Source organism: Prionailurus bengalensis, chromosome D4 (genome assembly GCF_016509475.1).
Source record: "Prionailurus bengalensis isolate Pbe53 chromosome D4, Fcat_Pben_1.1_paternal_pri, whole genome shotgun sequence".
NCBI lineage: Eukaryota > Metazoa > Chordata > Mammalia > Carnivora > Felidae > Prionailurus > Prionailurus bengalensis.
Window position 1 is genome coordinate 84,017,833 of NC_057359.1, and position 21,203 is coordinate 84,039,035.

At 52.7% G+C, this 21,203-nt stretch overlaps 3 protein-coding genes across 3 annotated transcripts; 2 read left to right on the top strand and 1 right to left on the bottom strand.

The window, feature by feature from the left end:
• Nucleotides 1-238: 238 nt before the first annotated feature.
• Nucleotides 239-4,704, top strand: WDR38 (WD repeat domain 38). Its single transcript, XM_043566905.1, has 9 exons — nt 239-478; nt 1,004-1,124; nt 2,180-2,296; nt 2,377-2,474; nt 2,877-2,957; nt 3,177-3,308; nt 3,388-3,537; nt 3,966-4,013; nt 4,118-4,704. Exons 1-9 carry the CDS (start codon nt 329-331, stop codon nt 4,256-4,258), a joined length of 1,038 nt encoding a protein of 345 aa, XP_043422840.1. The 5' UTR covers nt 239-328; the 3' UTR covers nt 4,259-4,704.
• On the bottom strand, nt 4,563-8,775 carry RPL35 (ribosomal protein L35). The gene is made up of 4 exons (XM_043566904.1): nt 8,668-8,775; nt 8,093-8,229; nt 6,552-6,633; nt 4,563-4,745 (listed from the first exon to the last, which is right to left on the bottom strand). The coding sequence occupies exons 1-4, from the start codon at nt 8,668-8,670 to the stop codon at nt 4,596-4,598; spliced, it is 372 nt and encodes a 123-aa protein (XP_043422839.1). The 5' UTR covers nt 8,671-8,775; the 3' UTR covers nt 4,563-4,595.
• Nucleotides 8,776-13,562: 4,787 nt separating this feature from the next.
• On the top strand, nt 13,563-20,938 carry ARPC5L (actin related protein 2/3 complex subunit 5 like). The gene is made up of 4 exons (XM_043566906.1): nt 13,563-13,847; nt 17,903-17,975; nt 18,913-19,089; nt 20,380-20,938. Exons 1-4 carry the CDS (start codon nt 13,699-13,701, stop codon nt 20,440-20,442), a joined length of 462 nt encoding a protein of 153 aa, XP_043422841.1. The 5' UTR covers nt 13,563-13,698; the 3' UTR covers nt 20,443-20,938.
• The last annotated feature ends 265 nt before the right edge of the window (nt 20,939-21,203 follow it).

Genomic DNA, 21,203 nt, shown 5'->3' on the forward strand with positions numbered 1-21,203 from the left:
CCCCACTGCGCACATGGGGAAAGCGGCTCCTCTCAAAGGGGTCTGGGAGCTTGCACGCTCTGCAGCGGGGAGGCAGTGGCGGTGTGCGGGGCTGGCGTGCCCTCTAGCGGTCGCCGTGCTCATGGTCTGGCCCCGAGGCCGGGGCTGCACAAGGTCTGGCTGGCAGCGGCCAGGAGGGGAAGTAAGTACCTTCTCAGAGCCTCACGGACGGTCCTGCCCGCTGCGCCCCCCCCCCCCCCCCGGGGGCTGAGAACAGTCTCTCCCAACCTGTCTCTCCTCGTGGCTTCCCAGAGACCCCGCAGTGGCTGCGTGCTCCGCCCCGATTTCCATGGAGACCCCTTGTACACAGCTTTCTCTATCCACTCCACCTCAAGTGGGGCCGGCTGGCTGGACCAGCGCCCTGGGGCCCATGAACAGCGGGTCCGCAGGAAGGCTGGCCGTGGGGAGAGTGAAATTCTTCGGCCAGCACCGCGGGGAGGTAAGGTCGGGTTGGGCTCTGCTGACCCTAGGGTCCTGGTTCTGGGTCTAGAGTGGTTCTCTGGCCCCCACCCAGCTCCAGAATGGGCTACAGATTCTAAGCTCTTGGTTTTAGAGAGGGTGCAAACTCCTGGATGACACCAGTGTTTTGACTTTGGCTTTAAAATGAATTCCGGGCTTAGATTTTGAACTCCTAGTTCTGGGCTCCAGCTCTAGAATGGGCTCTTGGCTCTGGGGTGCCAGGCTCTGGTTCTAGAGAAGGCTCCAGCCTCTACCTTCAGTGAGGACTCTCGGGCTTCAGGCCCAGGTTTTACAGGATTCCAGAGAAGGCTCCAAGCTCTTGGCTCTGACTGCAAGGGTGGTTCCTGCATTCTGAGCTCTAGTTGTAGAGTGAGGCTTGAAGTCTAAGCTCCAACCCCAGGCCCGTGGGGCAGTGTTTGGGGCTGGCCCAGGAGTCTGGGGTCAGGCATGAGCAGACAGGTGTCTCTTGCCCCAGGATGGGACCACTTCTGTGCTCTCCTTCCAGGTCAACTCCTCAGCCTTCTCTCCCGACGGCCAGAGGCTGCTCACAGCCTCTGAGGATGGCTGTGTGTACGGCTGGGAGACCCAGAGCGGGCGGCTGCTGTGGAGGCTGGGTGGCCATGCAGGTGGGGCTCCTGAGGCTGGATGTGGAGACCAAGGCCCACGGGTCTGTCTGGCATTCTGCAGAGCCTATCACTCTGACATCTGAGCTGGGCATTCATGCCAGACAGTCTGGGCAGGGCTGGGGCAGGAGGGCAAGGACACAGGGCCTCTGACAGACCAGGACTCAGACCCTATTGCTGTTTTTTTGGTTTTTTTTTTTAAGTTTTAATTAAAAATTGGTAGTCTCTACACCCAACATGGGACTCAAACTCACAACCAAGATCAAGAGTCACATGCTCTACTGGTTGAGAGTCAGGTCCCCATTCCCACTGTTAAAAATTGTTTAAAAATATATTTACCATCTTAACCATTTTTAAATGTTCAGTTCAGTAGTGTTAAGTATGTTCCTTGTGCAGCTAGTCTCCTGAACTCATCTTGCAAAATGGAAACTCTATCGTATATACCCATTAAACTCCCCATTCATCCCTTCCTCCAGCCTGACAACCACCATTTTTTCTAGCTCAATGAATTTACTCTAAATACCTTCCTTTTCATGACTTATTTCACTTAGCAGAGTGTTCAGCTGTTTAACCACTTTGTGATCGTTATGTCATCTCTCTGAGCCTCTATTTCCTTCTCTTTAGAATGGGGACAGTTGCTCCCCTGTGGGATGAGATAATGCAAAGTGCCTCACGCCCAGTAAGAACTCAGTAGATAGAACTATTATAATTATTACTGAAACAAGAAAAAAAACCTGGTAATTACAGGGCAGATCGACTAATGTTAATAGGTAAAGTCCAGGGCTGGGGAGCTCAAAGGAGGCAACAAACCCAGGCTGGGCTCTCAAAAAGTTTCTGGAAGGTGCCTGCATTTGCTTTTGGCATTGATTTTACAAATGGGCAAAATAAAGTTGGGTGTTTCAGGTCAAGTCATGGAAGCTCAACTTGCTAGATGGCTGGAGGGTGAGAGAGTTAGGAGGGAGGAGGGGAGGTAGGCGATAAGGCTAGAGAGATTGGCAGGGGTTGGCCTGCAAGGTGGAAGGCAGCACCCCATTCCCTGACCATGCCTGCTTACCCAGGCCCCATCAAGTTCTGCCGCTTCTCCCCTGATGGCCACCTTTTTGCCACAACTTCTGGTGACTGTACCATCCGCCTGTGGGATGTAGCAGAAGCCAAGTGTCTGCACGTCCTGAAGGGTGAGTGCACTGGGTGGGACTAGGACCAAGCAGCCAGGCCTGTGTTCCTTTCTAGACCCTGCCGTATCCTGTTCCACCAGGTCACCAGAGGAGCGTGGAGACGGTTAGCTTTAGCCCTGACTCAAAGCAGCTGGCATCGGGTGGCTGGGACAAGCGGGTGGTGCTCTGGGAGGTGCAGGTATGTGGAGGGGCGGCCAGAGCGAGACCTGGGACCTGGAGGAGACAACCCCCACCCCAGTGCCCCAGAAAGGTTGTTCCATTTTCCCCACTGCCCATGCCCACACCTGACATCCAAGACCCCCTTACATCTGGCTGCAGCTACATCCCCAGCCACACCAGCCCTCTGTGCCTCAAGATCTCTGCCTGCGAGGGTCATGCGGCCTGGATTGCCCTCTCCTCCCCTCAAGGACCAGGTAACCTCCCCAGACCCTGTGTGATCACATTACCCAGGCAGCCCTGCAAGGAGGAGAGGTCTTGACCCCTCCTTGGTCTGACCCATTCCTGGTGTGACCCATCTGAGGCCCAGAACCTAGCACAAGGCTCTGGGCTACCCTCCAAAGCTCAGGGCTCTCTCCTGCAGTCTGGCCAGATGCTGCGCCACTTAGGAGGGCACCGAGACTCTGTCCAGAGCAGTGACTTCGCACCCAGCTCAGACTGCCTGGTGAGCCACATCCACTTACTTGCTTGGGGGCTGAGCAGTGGTCAGAATTTCAGACCTTAACTGGGTGACTCTGCTCTTCTGAGCCACTCCCCTTATCTATAAGATGGGGAATTCAGCAGGACTCACAAACTGCCTGCTTCCTGAGCCTGGCCAGCCTAAGAACCACAAAGGTGGGTGGGCATGGGCTCGCTAGTTCATGCTCACAGCAGATGTCTGCAGGCCACTGGCTCCTGGGACTCTGCTATCTGCATCTGGGACCTGCGGACGGGGACCCCAGTGACCTCCCACCAAGAGCTGGAGGGCCACAGTGGCAACATCAGCTGCCTGTGCTACTCAGCATCCGGCCTCCTGGTGAGCTAGGCCGCCCTGGGTTCCAGGCTGGCCCTCTGCTGGCTCCAAACCCATGGGCTTAGAGCTGTTTGCTGTCCAGGCTTCCGGCTCCTGGGACAAGACCATCCACATCTGGAAGCCTTCCACCAGAAACCTGCTTGTTCAGCTCAAGGGCCATGTCACCTGGGTGAAGAGCATAGCTTTCTCCCCTGATGGGTCACAGCTAGCCAGCGCTGGCTACTCCCATATGGTAAGCCCACCACCCCCCCTGCCGCCCGCCCCAGGCCTGTCCTCCTGGTGAACTAACCCAACATCCTCTTTTACCAGAGCCCTCAGCATGGTCTAGAAAGGGCCACATCCTATTTGCCCCGAACAGGAAGGTGACAAGGACAGAACCCAGGTGCCCACCACTTCTGGGCACTAAGGTCTAAACTGGCCCAGAAGCTGCTAGTGACAGTAACATTTCTAAGACGCACCATAGCTTCAGGGAAAAGGAAACTGCACTGCGCTGAATTTTCGCATCAGATTTTTATGCCGGGCATGTTAAATACACCTCACAGACAACAAAACCCAGACCAGGAGGTAAAGAGGGTGGCTGGGACTCACTCCAAAGTGGGTTCAAGGATGCCAGACTTATGGGGTGAGGCCTCCCTCCCTTCTGCTTATATTATTTCCCAGGTCAAAGTCTGGGACTGCAACACAGGAAAGTGCATGGAGACTCTGAAGGTAAGTAAGGTCCACGGATGTAGCACCCAAGGGTGTAGGAAAGAAGAGGCCTGCCAGGGGAGGTTGGGGGCAGGCAGGACTCGCGTTCCCAGAGCCCAGTGAAGTGCTTTCGGCAGGGAGTCCTGGATGTGGCCCACGCCTGTGCCTTCACCCCAGATGGGAAACTCTTAGTGTCTGGAGCTGCTGATCAGGCAAGATGCCAACTCCGATGCACGATCAAATCACCCAGGGCCTCTCAGATATAACATCACCACAAATGGCTCTTTGATCTCAAGCCTGTCTCTCCCTGCCCAGGGCGCATGGGACCTGGCAGAACGAGCCCCTGAAAGGACAGTGAGGGCAGCTGCACGCCACAGGCCCAAAGTAACCTTAACAGAGCACCCAACAGATCCCTGTGACCAGGATTGGTCATGGTCCCGCGCCGGGGCTGCCAACAGCCGCAGGCAGGCCTGCCAAAGCCCCCAGGCCCCTAGCAACCACAACCAGGGCACGCCAGCCCACCTCTCCAGCACGGTTCGCTGAAACACCCGCAAACATGAAGCAATGCCAGCCAGTTTGTTTGTGTTTTATTGATGCCGGTGCTCAGGCCTTGACCGCATACTTCCGCAATGGGTACAGCCGCTCCTTCCGCTGCTGCTTCTTGGTCTTCAGGTTTTCCTCGTGCTTGTTTAGCCGGCGGCGCATGGCACGTGTCTTCTTGGGCCGCAGATCCAGGGGCTTATACTTCTTACCCTGGGTGATGGGAGAGCGCGGGGAATCTGAGCACCAGGGTTTTGGAGCTACTGCGGCAGTTAACGAAGCCTCCGAGGCTGGAACTAAGCGGCTAGCGGGCACGGGGAAGATGCTGGAAGTGCCTGAAGGGGGCCACTGGGGTGCGGAGGTTAACGTGTAGACCTGAGCATGAGGAGGTATAGGACCAGCCCAGTAGGGGACTGAGGCCCTGTGCTGGGTGCCACCTTAGTGAAGAATCAGACCTGCTTAAGGAGCTCCCAGCCCAGTGGGTAAGACTGGGCAGCTAACAAGCGGCCCATCGGTGGGGAAGAGGAGAAAAGATAAAGGAAGCTTCCACCTAATGACTGGAAATAGCCTACAAAGCAAGCAATCGGAGCGAACACCAGTTTCAAGGGGGAGAAAACGGGGCGCACAAAAACCCTGAAGAATGCCAGCTCAGGCGCTTTCTGGGAACTGCCAATAGTCCAGAGGCGGTACAGGCACAGGGCAGTGGTGTGAGAGCTAAGAGGGGGAACAGCCTCAGGGCAGAGAAGTGCAGAAACAGAAACGAGCTGCGCAGAGGAGGGTAAGCTCGAAGACGGGGAATTTGGAGGCATGAGTCTCTGTCCACCCATATCCATGTTATCCACAGCACAGGTCAGGGCCTCATCCATTTCAAGTTTCCTAAGCCCTCAGAGCTCTGCTGGCCAATACAGGCGCTGGCCACGCGAGGCCTACGTTACAAATCCAGGCCTTCAGCCACCACAGCCACATGTGGCCATCTGTGACCATGCCGACAGCACTAACCTAGAGACAGAGACCTCACCTTGACCCTTCCCCCCACCACCCCTGGACTGAGTGGTGCCTGGCAGGGGGTGAACTCACTGGAAGACCATCCACCACCTCTGCCATGGTCCCTCTGGAGCCTGATCAAAGTTTCAAGCCTGGGGCGCCTGGGTGACTTAGTCGGTTAAGTGTCTGACTCCGGCTCGGGACATGACCTCAGAGTTCATGAATTTGAGCCCCGCGTCGGGCTCTGTGCTGACAGCTCAGAACCTGGAGCCTGCTTCCGATTCTGTGTCTCCCTCTCTGCCCCTCCCCCATGGTCTCTCTCAAAAATAAAAAACATCAAAGTTTCAAGCCCAATTCTTAGAAAACATTCCCACACACACAATGTACACACATTCAGGGATGGCGGCACCCTTGCCTGGCCCCCCCCCCCCCCCCCCCCCCCGCTCATGCTACTATCCCTGGGGGCAGCTAACCAGCAACACATGGCGGCTTTCAGCTGAAAGGCTTTAGAGCAGGGCTGAGGATCTCCCCAAGAAATCCCACCGAAGGACAGGGGCTTCAACCTGTGTCATGTGAGTTCCGGCCTGCCCATGACTTTCTCTTCCTGATAGCCAGCTCTGCTGATTTTGGACTTATCAGCTAGCCCCCACGATCACATAAGCCAATTCTCTGTAATAAGTCAAGTGCATGTCTACACACACATGAAGTTTCCAACTGGTTCTGCTTCACAGCTTGAGCCCTGATAACCTTGCTCAGACTTACTCAGCTGGTGAGGCTGGATTCAAAACCCAAGGCTCCAGCCAGACTCTCACCACGCTGATTTCTTGACCAGTGCAGCCCCGAGGAAATGCAGACTAGTGCCAAGATGCTGGTTTGGAAGAGAAACCAGCTACAAGTTGGGAAGGCTCTGGAAAGCCTGCTGCCATGCACCCCAGCAGAAAAGAACCTCTTCATACCACCCTTTTGGCCAAGGAAGAGATGGAACTTTGCCCCTGCAGCTAAGCATCCCTCCGACTCCCCCCAGCCCAGACTCACCTTGTAGAATTTCCTGAGGTTCTCTTTCTGAGTCTGGTTGATGACGGTGAGAACGCGGGCGATGGATTTACGAACAACCCGGCTACAAAACAGAGACATCAGTGAAGATGGTGGAGAGATACAGTGCCCCCCCCCCCCATTTCATTCAGGACCCCAGATGTCCTAAGACAGGAGTGGTATTATTCCCCACCAGCTTGTCCATATTCACCCAAGAGGTGCCTAACCCAGCCCAGAAGGTGGTTCTGGGGGTGAGGTCTGAAGACTCTAGAAGATGGGTATCCCTCGAGTGGGGACAGGGAAGGGCTGGCATGCCCAGTGCTTCTGAGAAGCTGTGAAGTATTCATTCATTGAGCAGAAGCAGAAGGGAGATCAGGAAAGACCTTCCACCTCAGGCCATATATCCTGACAGCTACAAAGACCTAACCAAAGTCAAAGTCGACTATGGGAAATCATGCCACAAGCTGGGCAACAAGTTTAAGGAGTCACAGGAAGAGCCACTTGGGGGGGAGCAACAAGACGTAGGCCATGGGGGGAGAGGATGAACATAGGAAGAAGCTGGGAATAAGTGATTTGTGGTCAATGTTGAACACGAGGCATGCTGGGGGATGAAGGAGGGCCACTCAGTAGACAGCTGGTAAACAGTCTTGAGGGCTCAGCATGCAACTTGCTTGCGTGTTCCCCAACTCACCCAATCCCCTCCCAGCACTGCGAGTTGGTTGTTGGGGGCCCATTTTACAGAAAAGCAAAACAAACAAACAAAAACAAACCAACTCTGAGTGGCGAGTCAGCACACCCATCGGGTAGGATGTGGCAAAAGTGGAATCTGCGCCCAGTTCCAGACTCCAAACCCATGTTCCTTCCGCAAGTCCTGATTCTTGATTCATGTAACTAAGTTAACTCCAACTTAAGGGAGAGGTGGGCGCAAGGCACTGATCTACCAAGTGAGGGAGGAGGGCAGGGAGGACCAAGTGCTGGTGGGAGAAAAGGGTCCGGTTAGGCTTTTCAAGGCAGCGTTAAAATGGGGCTTCAGGGGGGCCCCTAGGTGGCTTAGTCCGTTAACAATCTGACTTTGGCTCAGGTCATGATCTCACAGTTGCTGGGTTCAAGTCCTGCCTCAGGCTCTGTGCTGACAGCTCTAAGTCTGGAGCCTGCTTGGGATTCTGTGTCTCCCGCTTTCTCGGTCTCTCCCCTGCTCTCTCTCAAAAGTAAATAAACATTAAAAAGAGATTAAAAAAATGAAAAAGGGGCTTCAGGGACAACCTGTTCTTTCTTCAACTAGAGAAGCTGAGCAAGGGCACTCCAGGCAAAAGGACAAAATGGTCTAATGCAGAGAAGAAGAAAACCACACAGCAGGTCTCCCATGTGGCTGGGTGTGAGCAAGGTGAGCCTGGAAAGGCTGGTTAGGAAGGGCATGACATTCCAACCCACGGGTCCATGAAACGGACATTTCCTTTAGCCAGCCACGAAAACTCTACAAATGCTTCCAACGCACAGGTGTCCCCCACACCCAGAAAACCGTGGTCCTGCCGCCCCTCACTCACATCTTGGAGAGTTTGGAGGCCGCCCCGCCTGTCACTTTGGCGACGCGCAGCTGGGACAATTCCACCTTCAGGTCTTCCAGCTGTTTAAGCAGCTCCTCCTTCTTCTTGCCGCGAAGGTCTCGAGCCTTAATTTTGGCCTGCGCGCAATCAAGGGTTTGGGTCAAACACCCAGCAAGGCTGTCTCCCCTTCCCAGCGGCCATCCTCCCTTCCGCCTGCGTCGTGGCCAGCCCCCGGAGGACGCGCTGCGAGCCCAGCAACCCTCCCCTAGTCTGTGCCTTGGGCAAGGAAACTGAGGCCCCCGCAGGCGCGCCCTCGCCCAGGTCCGCTACGAGGCTGGGCCGCTGCTCCCATTCAGCAGACATAAAGACGGAGGCGTCGGCAGCGCGGGCTCACCTCTCCAGGCCCAGGCCAACAAGGGAGAGGGCGGGAGACCGGCTGTGGCGGCGCTAGGCCACTCGGCACGGCGCCTTACAGGCCCGGCTGACAGATGGAACCCCAGTGCTCACCTCGAGCTCCCCACCCCAGGCCCCGAGCCCCACAGCGCGGGGATGGCACCCGATTCCACCGCCCTCACCATGTCTACACAATCAGCCGCCGCGCCGATGGAAAGAGGCCGAAGGAAAGAGGAAGCGGGCGGGGCTGACCTCCACAACTACTGCCGGGTGGCGGTGGGCGCGGCCAATGGCTCCGCCCCGAGGGAGCCCTAGCTCCGCCCCTGACTCCAATCCCTACCCCGCCGCGGGGAAAGCCGAGGTACCGCCCGCTCTGTTTCGCCCCGAGGAGTCCCGCACCTGGGATTACTCAGGTCTTCATGTCTCTGGAGCAGAGCAGTTGGGGAAACCGAGGCCCAGGGTGACTGGCAGCTTCCCGGAGATGGCACAGTGAGGACTCGAATTCGTCCATTCAGTCATTTACTCGTTCATTCATTCATTCAGTAGACCTTTGCAGGTCGCTCCATTTGTGCTGCTTTGATCTGGGCGCCAGTGTCCTGGGGTTGGAGGGGATGAGGGTTTCAAAGATGAATGAACCCGACTTCTGCCTTGAAGGAATTTAAAATCCGAAGAGGGCAGGGAGAGGCGGGATCAGACAGCTATACTCCCAACTCCATAAACGTTCCAGTGAACGCAGCATGTGGCAGGGAAAGCATTCAGGGCCTTTTTTTTTTTTTTTTTTTTTTTTTGTTCGCTGGGACTCTTGGCAGATCCCTTCCCCTTTCTGAGTCTCAGTTTTCTCACCTGTGAAATGGGTATTTTTTTGAGGCTTACGAACACGAGAAACTCTTAGCACAAGATCTAATGCACAACAGTCGTTCAAAGTATTATTGACATTAATATTACCTGTGGAATGAACACTTGAGTTGGGCCCTGAAAGTTAAAGGAGAATTCACAAAGCAGGGAAGGTGCTCAGGCTTTCTGACCAGGCAGTTGCCCCAACCAGCAAACGTGAATCACTCCAGTGTCACTCCATTGCCATGTACAAATATGAACCAACACCTTTTAGAGCACTAGTTAAAGCCAGGTTGCCCCCTTGTTACTGTCAGGTTCCAGGGAGGCTTCTTCCATCCCTTTATTGGGTTCTAGCCATGAGCCTTAGCTTTTCACTAAATTAGTATATTATCTAACTTTTGTGTCCCAAGCTTTCTGTTTTTGTTTTGTTGTAGTCGTTGTCTTCGTCGTTTAATTAATTAATTAATTAATTTTCTAGCAATCGTTACACCCAATGTGGGGCTTGAACTCACAACCCTGAGATCAAGAGTCATGCTCTTCCAACTGAGCCAGCCAAGTGCTTGATGTCCCAAGCGTTCTGTGCAATCCTTTCTTTAGCCCCAAATGTACTGATTTAAAATGTTTACAGGTCCGGGGGGTGTCAGGATGGCTCAGTCAGTTAAACGACCGTCTCTTGATTTCAACTGAGGCCATGATCTCAGGGTCCTGAGATTGAGCCCTGCCTCCGGTTCCATACTGAGATTCTCTCTCTCTCTCTTTCTCTCCCTCCCTCGCTCTCCCTCTGCCCCTCCCCTACTGTTGCACGCGCTTTCTCTCAAAAAAAAAAAAAAAAAAAAAAAAAAGTTATAAGTCTGTCTCCACAACCAGCCTGTAAGTTCCCTCTGGGTAGAACCTTGGCTGACACTTGATTTAGTTTATCTAGTCTCCAGGCCCAGCACATGGATGCTTGTTGGATGAATGAATTCATAAGCCTTGCACAGACCACGGCTTCCAAGAAGTAGATGGGTATGAGGAAGAGAGGGCAGACAGAAGGCAATCTTGGCATGGATTAGTCTTGAAAGAAAGTTGAATGGTGCGAGGGGACTTTGCTGTCATATTTTCCAAATGCTTATAGGTCTTTTAGAAATAATGATTATGTGCATCTTTCTGAACTTGGAAGTCATCTGTTACTCCCTTGTTTCCTTTCATGCCACATCCAAACACCAGCAGATTCTGCAGCCTCTGCTTTCACAATGACCTAACATCTTCCCACGACTCTTATTGGCACCTGTCTGGCCTGAGCTAACCATTGCCTGTCACCTGGACCATTGGTGTCACCTTTTAAATCACTTCTCTAGCTCTTATTCCCATATATTCTCAATACAGCTGTTAGAGGGGCACTTTTCAAGCTTAAGTCAGATCACGTCACTGCCCAGAATCTCCAGTGTTGTCCCATGAGTTTGACCACGTCCTTCCCCCAGCCTACAAAACCTCTCCTGCTTCCATCTCTCCTCACTCTTGTGCCCCAGTATGACCTGTTTCCGGAATATGCCACACCTGCCCTGTCTCTGGGCCTTTGCTTGGCTTCCTCCTTCACTTCCTTCAGGTCCCTGATGTGTCACCTCCTCAGAGAAATCTCTCCTGACCACTTTACCTAAGGTACTGTGAGGCCCTGCATGGTTTTATACCCTCAGCACAGTCATCCCTAACATAGTATAGGTTAAAAAAAATTTTTTTAATGTTTATTCATTTTTTGAAAGCAAGAGAGACAGAGCGCAAGCAAGGAAGCAGCAGAGAGGGAGGGAGACACAGAATCTGAAGCAGGCTCCAGGATCTGAGCTGTCAGCACAGAGCTCCATGCGGGGATCAAACCCACAAACTGAGAGAACATGGCCTGAGCTGAAGTCAGCGGCTCAACCAACTGAACCACCCAGGTGCGCCAGGATAGTATATACAGATTTATTAAATTCTGACCTCCTGCCTGGGAGATCCAGTCATAAGCAGGGCCATTATTTCAGTCACCAGTTTATTTGGGGGCTATTTCCTTACATATAAATTAGGCATTTAAGAAAAGGTTTATTTATTTATTTATTTTTTTAAATTTTTTTTTTCAACGTTTATTTATTTTTGGGACAGAGAGAGACAGAGCATGAACAGGGGAGGGGCAGAGAGAGAGAGAGGGAGACACAGAATCGGAAACAGGCTCCAGGCTCTGAGCCATCAACCCAGAGCCCGACGCGGGGCTCGAACTCACGGACCGCGAGATCGTGACCTGGCTGAAGTTGGACGCTCAACCGACTGCGCCACCCAGGCGCCCCAGGTTTATTTATTTTTGAGAGAGAGAGTGCAAGGTGGGGAGGGGCAGAGAGAGAGGAAGGGAATCCAAAGCAGGTTCCAGCTGTCAGCATAGAGCCTGACTTGGGGCTTGACCTGATCTTACAGTTTGTGAGACCATGGCTTGAGCCCAAATCAAGAGCCAGATGCTTGACCGACTGAGCCACCCAGGCACCCCTAAAATGGGCATTTCTGGCTTAAAGTTCCTTCTCCTCAGGCTGTTCTGGGGATATGAATTTCTGCTGTCATGTGGCCTGCCTGGGTCACAAATATTCCTTTCAAGGTATGGAGCTGAAAGGCAGGAGGGCTTTGCCTGTTTCCAGGACCTCTGAGACTTTTATTCAGCACCTACTTCCCAGTGTAAGAGTCTGGATCTTTAGCACCTGAGATTACGAAGTATCATAGTCTGGCAATATTTTTTTTATCTATAGACACAGTTCAATGAAAAGCATTTGAAACAATAAACACGAGTCATTTATCAAAAACAGTACAATTAGGGGTGCCTGGCTGGCTCTGTCAGTAGAGCATGCAACTCTTGATCTCCAGGTTCTAAGTTTCAGCCCCACGCTGGGTATAGAGATTAATGTGGTTTGAAGTATTGGGTTTTGGAGCCCACAGCCAAGAAAGAATTCTTGAGATGTCTTCAGTGCAAAAAGGTGGTTTTATTAAAGCACAGGGACAGGACCTGCAGGCAGAGTTGCACTGGGATTGCGAGGAGTGACTGATCACACACTTGGGAGCTCGGGGAGGTAAAGGCGAGGGGAAGTTTTGGAAAGGGTTTTCATATGCTAAGAGACTCACAGGATCCTGGAGACCTACCTGTGGTCAAGCTAAGGTTGTTTGACCCTCCAGCAAAGTATTAATTGGGTTTCTGGTAGAATGTAGTACTTTGACTGCCTCAAGTACTTGTTAATGGGCTGCAAGTTATAAGGAAATTTAATTTTATCTACATTTCCTTTTGCCTGTTTCCCACATAAGAGATTACTTAAAATCTTAAACAACAACAAAAAGGTACAACTCTATGAAAACAAAGACCCAATTTAATCTAAGGTTAAGGCCTGTTAACAGAATCCCTCAGCCAACAGCCCACTCAATCTTGGCACCACAAAGTCATTCTTGACTCCGCACTACGTCCCCCCAGCCCCATCTTTCCCCATCTCTTACTCTGGGGATTCAGCTTTCCATCAGAATATGCCTTTCCAGCCAGGACCGGCTTCTCAGCCCCCAGGACCTCGCCCTTCCTGTCAGCATGGGGACCACAGGGTCATGTCCCTCACCTCCCACCCGCCAGGCCAATGTGACTGCTACACCCGAGGTTGCCTAGTCCAAATATTTTCATTGTCTTGTCTGCCTTCTGGACACACTTTAAACGTCTGTAAAGTCTCTCAATTAACAATAGAATCACTATGTACAAAGCAGAGGCGACTTCCTCCGAGCAAAGTGGTGGCGTTCAAGGCTCCTAAGATTGTAGAATTAGGATCCCCCTCCCCACCTGCCCCCCATTCCGTCAATTCCAGAGATAGAACTACTACTCATCCCTCAGCTCGAAGGTTTTTTTCTCAAAGAAGCCTGCCCAGCACCCGACAGCCAGGAGCCTTATCCTCAGGGCCCCGTGCCGCACTCCCCCTCCCCCCCGCGTCCGCGGCTATGCCGCTCCAGGCCCCTTCCAAGGCCAGGGGCTCTTCGGATTCAGGAGAAGCCGAAGAAGGAGCGCAGTTATAGCGTCCACGATGTTGGGACCTGCGTGGGGACAGGGCGCCCACTCAGACAGCAAGACTGGGGCTCCCCGAAGATGAAAGTCCCGCTGAAGGCCGTGGGAACGACTATAAGGTGGATTCTCCAGCGCTTCCAGCCAGTCTCCCACAGGGCTCCGCCCCTCCCGCCTACCGGCACTTCCGGTTCCGGCGTGGCCCGGAAGTGGGCGGACAGCGGCGTCTGCGCGCGGAGGAGGTGGAGGAGGCGCCCGGCGGCAGCTTCCCGCCCCCGAGCCTGAGCCGGTGCCGAACGGAGTAGAGCCGAGGTCGGACCCGGAGAGGAGCCGGCTGAGCGGGCGCCGACTCCCCGCCATGGCCCGGAACACGCTGTCCTCGCGCTTCCGTCGGGTGGACATCGACGAGTTTGACGAGAACAAATTCGTGGACGAGCAGGAGGAGGCGGCGGCGGCGGCGGCCGAGCCAGGCCCGGACCCTAGCGAGGTGGACGGCCTTCTGCGGCAATATCCTTAACCGGCGCGGCGGGCCGCGCTCCCCTCAGGCGGGCCTCCCTACTCCTCTCACCCCGGGGCCCCTGAGGTCCGTCTCCCAAGTCCCTTCCGATCCGGCTCCCCTCGAACCGGGTTCCCTCAGCCCGGTATCCCCCACCGCCTTCCCTCCGACCCGGGCTCCGGCCCTCGGAGGTTCCCCCAGCAGCGTGGCCCCACGAGGCCCCTAGACCCTGGTGGACCCGCCGGCTCGCCAGGCTCCGAGGCACGCCCGACTCGCCTGCCGCCTGCAGGCCCCGCACTCCTCCGCGAGGCCTGCCCTAGTCTCCCCCGGTGTCCTCATCCCCTCCGACTGACCGTGGCTTGGGCTCCCTATCACTCCGTCCCTCCCTTGCAGGAAATGGGGCCATTCTCGAGCTTGATGGGAGGGAGGGGGCAGAGGTGAGCCCCCGCTGAGTAATTGAGCAGCCTGGGTGGCTCCTGGGCACTGTCCTCTTGGGCCGGATTGCAGCACCACAGGAAAATAGGTGGGTGGATGGCTGTGGGGAAGAAGGGACCCAAGGGGGAGCGAAGGCTGCAGCCCTAGCCCAGCCCTGAGGTCAGAGATTGTGCACCTCCGACCCCAGAATCAATCTGACCCTCCAGGTTAATGCCACTGTTTTGCACCTGTCCTCAGTTCCCTATGAACACCTTGAGCTGTGGACCTTGATGGTCTCAGCCACGTTCAACAAGTGAGTTTTGACTTCCTACCCGCAATAGCCTTCTTGTGCAGGAAGCGGTGGGAAAAACTAGTAGTTTAGAGCTAAGAAAAACCAGACAGTATGAAGTGAAATGTAAAAGTAGAGCCTCATGACTGGAAATGACTACTCCTGTGACCACAGAGAGCAAGCATTTAGAAAACAAGATTAAAAATAGAGGTGGTTGTCACAGCCCGCTCGGTCCCTTAGCAGTTTGAGCACAGGAAACTGACTTATTCTCACAGGAAGGATTTTTCTTTATTCAAATGGTGTTACAGGAAGTGCCTGCCCCTCCCCCACACTTGCCAGGGCAGGGTTGGAGGCTCATGCTGTATATAAATCAGATTCTGAGTGTTTAATCAGTTGACTCAGCTTGGGAAGTCAGGCCCGTGGACTACCTTAGGGAGGAGTCCTGCAGTGTTCCTCCACCGTGCCTTTGAAACAAAAACCTTCAGACTTTCTTTGTTTGAACAGGAATGTGTTTTCAAAGGTGGGGATTCAAACTCGTATTTCCTGCCCCATCAGGATCACCCTGTTTACCCCATTGGTGAATCGGGCTCATGAGAAGGACCCCTCATGAGGGAAGATTGATTCTGCGTTCTGATGCAGAACCTGGCTCATGGGCAGGCAATGCCAAAAAGACTCCAGGGTCAGGCGTGTGGTCGAGAACTATCTACAGATGGGGAGAACAAGGTCTGGTTATCTGAGGTGTTGGTCCTGATGCTGCAGGGACTTGTTGAAAGTCCTCTCTTGCTATGCCCCTAATGATAGGTTTCTTGAGGCTGCTTGGAGGCCTAGGTTTAGCACATCCAGTGGGTGCAGTTTCTCCACTAGTGGCTGTGTCAGAAACCTTGTTACCATGGACAGTATACCTCTTGGGATTGGGGAAAGGGAGGTTAGCAATGAGAACTGAAATCCTGGCAAATGGGCCCAGGGAAGGAGGAGGAAGGAGAACTAGTATTTACTGAGTCCCTATCATGTGCCAGATATTGGACTTATAGTGATATTACTGAGTTTAAACTATAGAACAGGCTTCTAATAGAAGAGTCTTAGAACAAAGTCCAGAGGAAGGGGTAGCGGTTGGTTGATTGGAGTGGGGAAATGTAGGGAGGAGGAGGAGGAGGCCTGTCCTACTGCTGCAAAGGGAATTGAGTCATGGTAGGGAATCAGGCAGATGAAATAGAAAGAACATGGGCTGTGTATCAATGCAAACCTCACTCTGTCATGCTATAGCTATGTGACCTCACCCCTTCTCTGAACCTCAGCATCCTCTTCTGTGAAAAGGAGGGGAACCATGCTGGCCTTACAGGTTCCATGGGAGCATCACGGAACAACATTGCAAAAAACTTCACAGTACTGGGCACGCAGCGAGTGCCCTAGACATGCAGCTTGGGTCTGTGGGTAGAGTGACAGCAGGGGATTAGAGAAAGAGCTTGGCTTTGGAGTTGGGCATCCTTGGGTTTGAAGGCCGGCTGGACAGCTTAACTTTGTGACCTTGGGCAGGTCATTTCCCTTTTCTGAGCTTCAAATCCATTGCCTTCCAAATGAGAATGATTCTTGTCACAGAGGGTTGATAGCAGTAATGAGAGGACATGTGAAAGCACCTGGTACAGGATAAGGATTTTAAAGTATTCCTTCCTTTTCTTCCTCACTGAAGAACTTTCTGGTCCTCAGGAACAGGTCCAAAGCAATGGTTTTGAGCAGTTTTGCACTTTCTTCCCCCTGAAGAAATTTGGCATTGTTTGGAGACACTTTGATTATCACAACTTGGAAATCCTGCTGGGATCTAGTGGGTAGCAGCCAGGGATGCTGCTAAATATCGTGTGATGCACAGGGCAGACCTCACATCAATCATGTGGTCTAGAATGTTAATGCTGTGGTTGAGGAGCCCTGATCTAGAGGAGACAAGGGGGCGCATTCCCCAGCCTGTTCTCTAAGCTGAGCCCTGAGGCCAGCTGGATAAATACTGTGCCCTCCCTCCTCCCCAGAACTCCCCAAGCTGCTAAAGGCCCTCCACCCATCAACATCTATAGCGAATGCTTGGTAGGTCGGCACTACAGAGGTAACTAAAGGGTGACTCTTTTTGTCCCTGGGGACTAGTTACCCTGCCCTTCCCCATCCATCTCCTGAGTGATTTTGTTTGCCAGTCATGCTGGTTAGCAAAGAGAGCCAGCCTACATTTCTTTAAGCTTCTGAGACTCCGCTCATTGTTCTGGGACGCCAAATCAGAACTGTTTTCTAAGGTAGAAGTTATCAGTGGCTGGTACCAGACTGGCCCTTGCTTGGCTGAGGGAAAGGAATTCCAAAGCCAACAGATATAGGGGGTGGGCCGTCTGTCCATTGTGGAAGGTGGATCAGGGCCCAGCAGCGGCCCGGGGAGCTCAGCCAGAGTGGCTCCTGAGTGGTGTGGGCCCAGCTCCGTCAAGATGGAGCCCACACTAGGGAAGATGGGACTAGGCGTTGCTCCGGAGTCTCTGTTCACACGTAGGTAACACTGCATGAACAGGAGTAGAGACCTGATTGGGTAGAAGCCATTCCTTGTTCTATTTTTGAAGCTTTTTGGCTGAAGCCAGTGTTTCAGATGAGGAAATGAAAGTTGGCTGATGTAATTCAGTTTAAAATAGGTGTCACCTTTGGGGACCTAACCCAGATTGTCATTTTCTTTTGAGTGTGGTATATTTGGAACTCAGCAAAGAAGGTGTCAGGATTGCAACTAAGGTTGCAGGGAGGGGAGAGGATCAACTCATATTTGGGGGAAAAGCATCTTTTAGATTAATAAATCTCCCTCCTAGTAGCAGCTGGGACCTCACAGACCTAAGTAGGTCTTAGAAGATAGAAATTTTAGCACATCTTAATTTCTTTAGCAGTTTAACTGAGAAAACATTGGATTAAGAGGAGATCTCCGTTTGTGCCTTCATTCTCCTTTGAGAATGAGCAGATGAGAATGATAGGCGCGCACTGTTGTTGTCAGGACCCGATGGGGCAGACGTGGTGCCCAGGACCAAGCAGTTGTAAGCAAGCTCCGTCAGGTTTTGCTGCAGGTCACCCCAAGAGGGCACTTGTTTCCAGGGAGGGAAGGAGTGTCCAAATGTGTTTTAGGGGGCGGCAGAAGGAGGGGCTTGCACTGTTGGCAGAGGTGTCCTCTTACTCTCTGTGGCTCAGGAAAGCCACAGGCTACTCTCTGAACGGGCTGTGGCCACCTGGAAGCTGCGGTGGGAGGTGGGTGAATGTGGATATCTCTTGACTCCTTTCTTGAGCTGTTTTTGAAATGAGTTCATTAATAAAAGCGTGAACATGCTTGAGCCTAGCCATCCTTAACTGGTGGTGATGCACAGGGGACATGCTTCGGGCATTCCATGCAGCCTTGCGGAACTCTCCCGTCAACACCAAGAATCAGGCCGTGAAGGTAAAGGGGGCTCTGCTGCAGCTTTGCCGGGTGGTGTTGGGACCAGGGTGTGGTTGTCCGTGTCCCCAGCTGAGCGTGACTTCCACGGGGCTTCAGACAGCATCTATTTAGTGTTAGCATCAGTGAGTATCTACTAAGGGAGTGGGTTGGCACTGGGCAGTGCTTCCATGGAAGCCTCCTGGCTGGCACTCCTGACATCAAAGCTGTCGGTGTTTATAGTAAAAGCTCCCCACAGAAACATTCACTTCTCCCCAGAGCCTCATGGGGTGAGAAGTCGGCCTAGCCCTTGCTGCTTAGCAAAACTATAAATTAGCATGCCACATGGGACTTAGCAGTTTCTGCTTTAAAGGTTATCGAATAGGCTTTATTTGCATAAGTATTTTCAGTGCTTTTAAAATTTCCTGCCTTTTAAAAACAAGGTGAGAAGATACATTTGTGTTTACTGCATCACAGCTGTTTAGAAGCTGTCTAAAATTTGGTCCAGGGAAAGGGGTGTCTCTCAAGCTGGGGTTTTGCTGTCTTGTCACAGCATCTTGATGTAATCAATGGCTACACCTCTCGGGCAGAGGGAAGTGGCTTCTGTGTTACTGGGGTGAACGCAGAGGGAAACTGCAGCCTAGTACACCTGTTCAGAAAGTAGATCTCCACAGTTAGGATCTTGTGGAATCTGAGGCTTCGCAGGTATGCTTCTCTCTGACAAACCACTTACTCCCCCAAAATAAGTGGAATAACTTATTAGCATGAATAAGGGATACTTGAAATTTAAATCAATAAAGGTATTTCAGCCCACTTAGTTTTTAACCATCCCAGACAAATTAGACATTGGGCAGTGTTTCTAAGAGTTCTGACCACTTGGTATTTCTGTGCCGGTCTTGGAGGACATGGATGTGCCTGGGCTGTGGCTTTGGGTGTCACTCCCTTTCTCTTTCCTTTATAGGAACGAGCCCAGGGCGTGGTGCTGAAAGTGCTTACAAATTTTAAGAGCAGTGAAATTGAGCAGGCTGTGCAGTCACTGGACAGAAATGGCATTGACTTGCTAATGAAGTACATTTATAAAGGGTTTGAGAAGCCCACAGAAAACAGCAGTGCGGTGTTACTCCAATGGCATGAAAAGGTAGGTGAACACACTGCTCATGCGGGCAGCTCACGGACTCGCCCCAGTTCTAGGGTTCAGATCCGCGGGCTAGAGTTCCCACAATAACATGGGACAGTCTGATTGTCATAATAATAAGGGGCCACGCCTAAAGCAACCTGGGACATCTGATCACTTCTCCCGTGGAAGCACTTGGTAGGGGTTCACTGTCTCTGGTAATTGCAATTACTTTAGCTGCTGATTTATGCCGGGCATGTCATGGGGACAGGTGACTTGGCATGGGAAGAGGGACAGGGAGTCCCAGGTGGGAGGGAGGCAGGCTTGAAGCTGGGGCTTCATAAGACTTTAGTGGAGGCAGCTGCTTTGCATTGGTGGAGGTGGCGGTTGGGGGGCTCTTAAGGATGCAGGCTGAGCCCCTCGCTAACTCTAGGGGCTTCCTGCTGTGCCGCAGCTTCGCTAGGCCAGAGAAGGTAGTGGCAGAAACCTGAATGTTTACTTAACAGGGCCTTCATCCACCTGAAGCATAAAAAGCTGTGCCTGTCCTTTGTTCAGGTTGTTAGAAGAGCAAGCCGTTTCATCTAGCCCGTGTCCTGCCTATGTACCAATGTCCCCCTGCCCTGTAGAGCTACAGGAAGCTCTCTTGTCAGTATAGGAGACCAGGCTATTACCAACACGGTATCTAAAACTCTCCATAAAAGTTTTGAGGGGTCAGCCACTTGGGCAGCCTTGGTGCTGTGCCGCGGTGGTGGCCTTTGGTCCTGCTGTGGGGTGTGCTGTGCCTGCTCCGTCGGGAGGTGAACTCCTGGGCTTGGTGGGGGTGGCTCTGGTACTCGGGAGCTGAGCAAGCCCTCTGTGTGGTGGGGAGGCCAGGCCCTTTGGTCCCTTTAAGGCAACTTGGTGCCGAGCCCTGCTGGCATTTCTAAAGAGGCCTCAGGGAGGCAGCTATAATGAGCTCGTGTCTATTTAAGTGTCTAGGGCAGTACCGGCAGGCCGGAAACAGCTTGTCAAAAAGGGAAACTTGGGGGGCTGTGCTGTGTATGTGCTTGGTAACAGTGTTCTCAAGCCCAGCTCTGCTGTCTCGAGCTAGCAGCTCTTCGGGACCCCTGGCTCCAGGACAGGGCTCCACGCCTAGAATGGGGGCTCTGTCGTCACCTCCTTAACTGTGCTGTTGCAGGAACCCTTTCTCGAGAGGGTCCGTGACGCGGTGGGACCTAGGTCTGGGAATGCTTGGTCCCTTCTTCCCTGGCAAGCCAGGCTCCCACGTGGCCAGCCATGTCTCATTTCACTCCTTTCCTTTTCCTGCCCCCACAGGCATTAGCAGTAGGAGGACTAGGCTCCATTATAAGAGTTCTTACAGCAAGAAAGACTGTTTAAAAAAAAAAAAAAAAAAAAGGACTCATGTTACCTTGAGAAGAATTTTGGATGCACAGGCTGATGAAGAAGGGATTGACAATGGACCATCTTCCTAGGAACTCCCAGCTAAACTATTTCAGGACATGCATCAGCTGAAGTGTATTTTATTTTCAAGGTGGAGGGAGAAATCGTCTGTTTCCTAAATCCTTTGCAGGATCTGATAGTCTATGCCTTTGTCCACAAGTAACACAGAACTGACATTGTAACTGTCTCCTGGAGTGGCTGGCCAGCGTTGGTCAGGTGTACCTGTGTGCTCTGCCTCTTTAAAATGGGGGAGGGACGACTTGGGCAGGTACGGATCCAAGGGCTGTGGTAAAAGGGAGAGCTTGTTTTTTTGAAGTAGTAAAAACTTCAAGGGTTTGTACAGACATCCCGTCTTCCCAGAGAAGACGGGCTCTCTTGGGTTCATTGTAAAGTGCCTGCTGCATCAATAAAGCTCTTGGCTTATTAGTATGTACTTTGCGGTGTGTTTCATGTATGTAAAATGAGTAATGAGTGGGACGGAATCGAATGAGAACTGATGTGGAGGGGTGGGCGTGTCCCTGGGGCGCTGTCCCCAGGGAGTGAGCATGGCAGTCCAGCCCTCTTGCCACAGCAGGACCTCAGGCCTGGGCTCGGCACTGCTGGCTGCTATGGAGAGAGATTTTGCCGAATAACTATTTATTGGTTTTACTCCTTTTGATTTGTATGTAATTTTGGAGCTTATTTAATAAAGTGCCGAA

What these genes read in the sequence shown, in the direction of transcription:
- WDR38 (XM_043566905.1), top strand. Translation starts at nt 329, where the DNA reads ATGGAGACCCCTTGTACACAGCTTTCTCTATCCACTCCACCTCAAGTG. An exon ending in GAGGCTGGGTGGCCATGCAG is followed by an intron (nt 1,125 to 2,179) that starts GTGGGGCTCCTG and finishes CTGCTTACCCAG; the next exon opens with GCCCCATCAAGTTCTGCCGC. An exon ending in GTGTCTGCACGTCCTGAAGG is followed by an intron (nt 2,297 to 2,376) that starts GTGAGTGCACTG and finishes CTGTTCCACCAG; the next exon opens with GTCACCAGAGGAGCGTGGAG.
- RPL35 (XM_043566904.1), bottom strand. An exon ending in GCCTCCAAACTCTCCAAGAT is followed by an intron (nt 6,634 to 8,092) that starts GTGAGTGAGGGG and finishes TCTGTTTTGTAG; the next exon opens with CCGGGTTGTTCGTAAATCCA. An exon ending in ACCTCAGGAAATTCTACAAG is followed by an intron (nt 4,746 to 6,551) that starts GTGAGTCTGGGC and finishes CCCATCACCCAG; the next exon opens with GGTAAGAAGTATAAGCCCCT.
- ARPC5L (XM_043566906.1), top strand. Translation starts at nt 13,699, where the DNA reads ATGGCCCGGAACACGCTGTCCTCGCGCTTCCGTCGGGTGGACATCGAC. An exon ending in GTGGACGGCCTTCTGCGGCA is followed by an intron (nt 13,848 to 17,902) that starts ATATCCTTAACC and finishes GTGGTGATGCAC; the next exon opens with AGGGGACATGCTTCGGGCAT. An exon ending in CCAAGAATCAGGCCGTGAAG is followed by an intron (nt 17,976 to 18,912) that starts GTAAAGGGGGCT and finishes TTTCCTTTATAG; the next exon opens with GAACGAGCCCAGGGCGTGGT.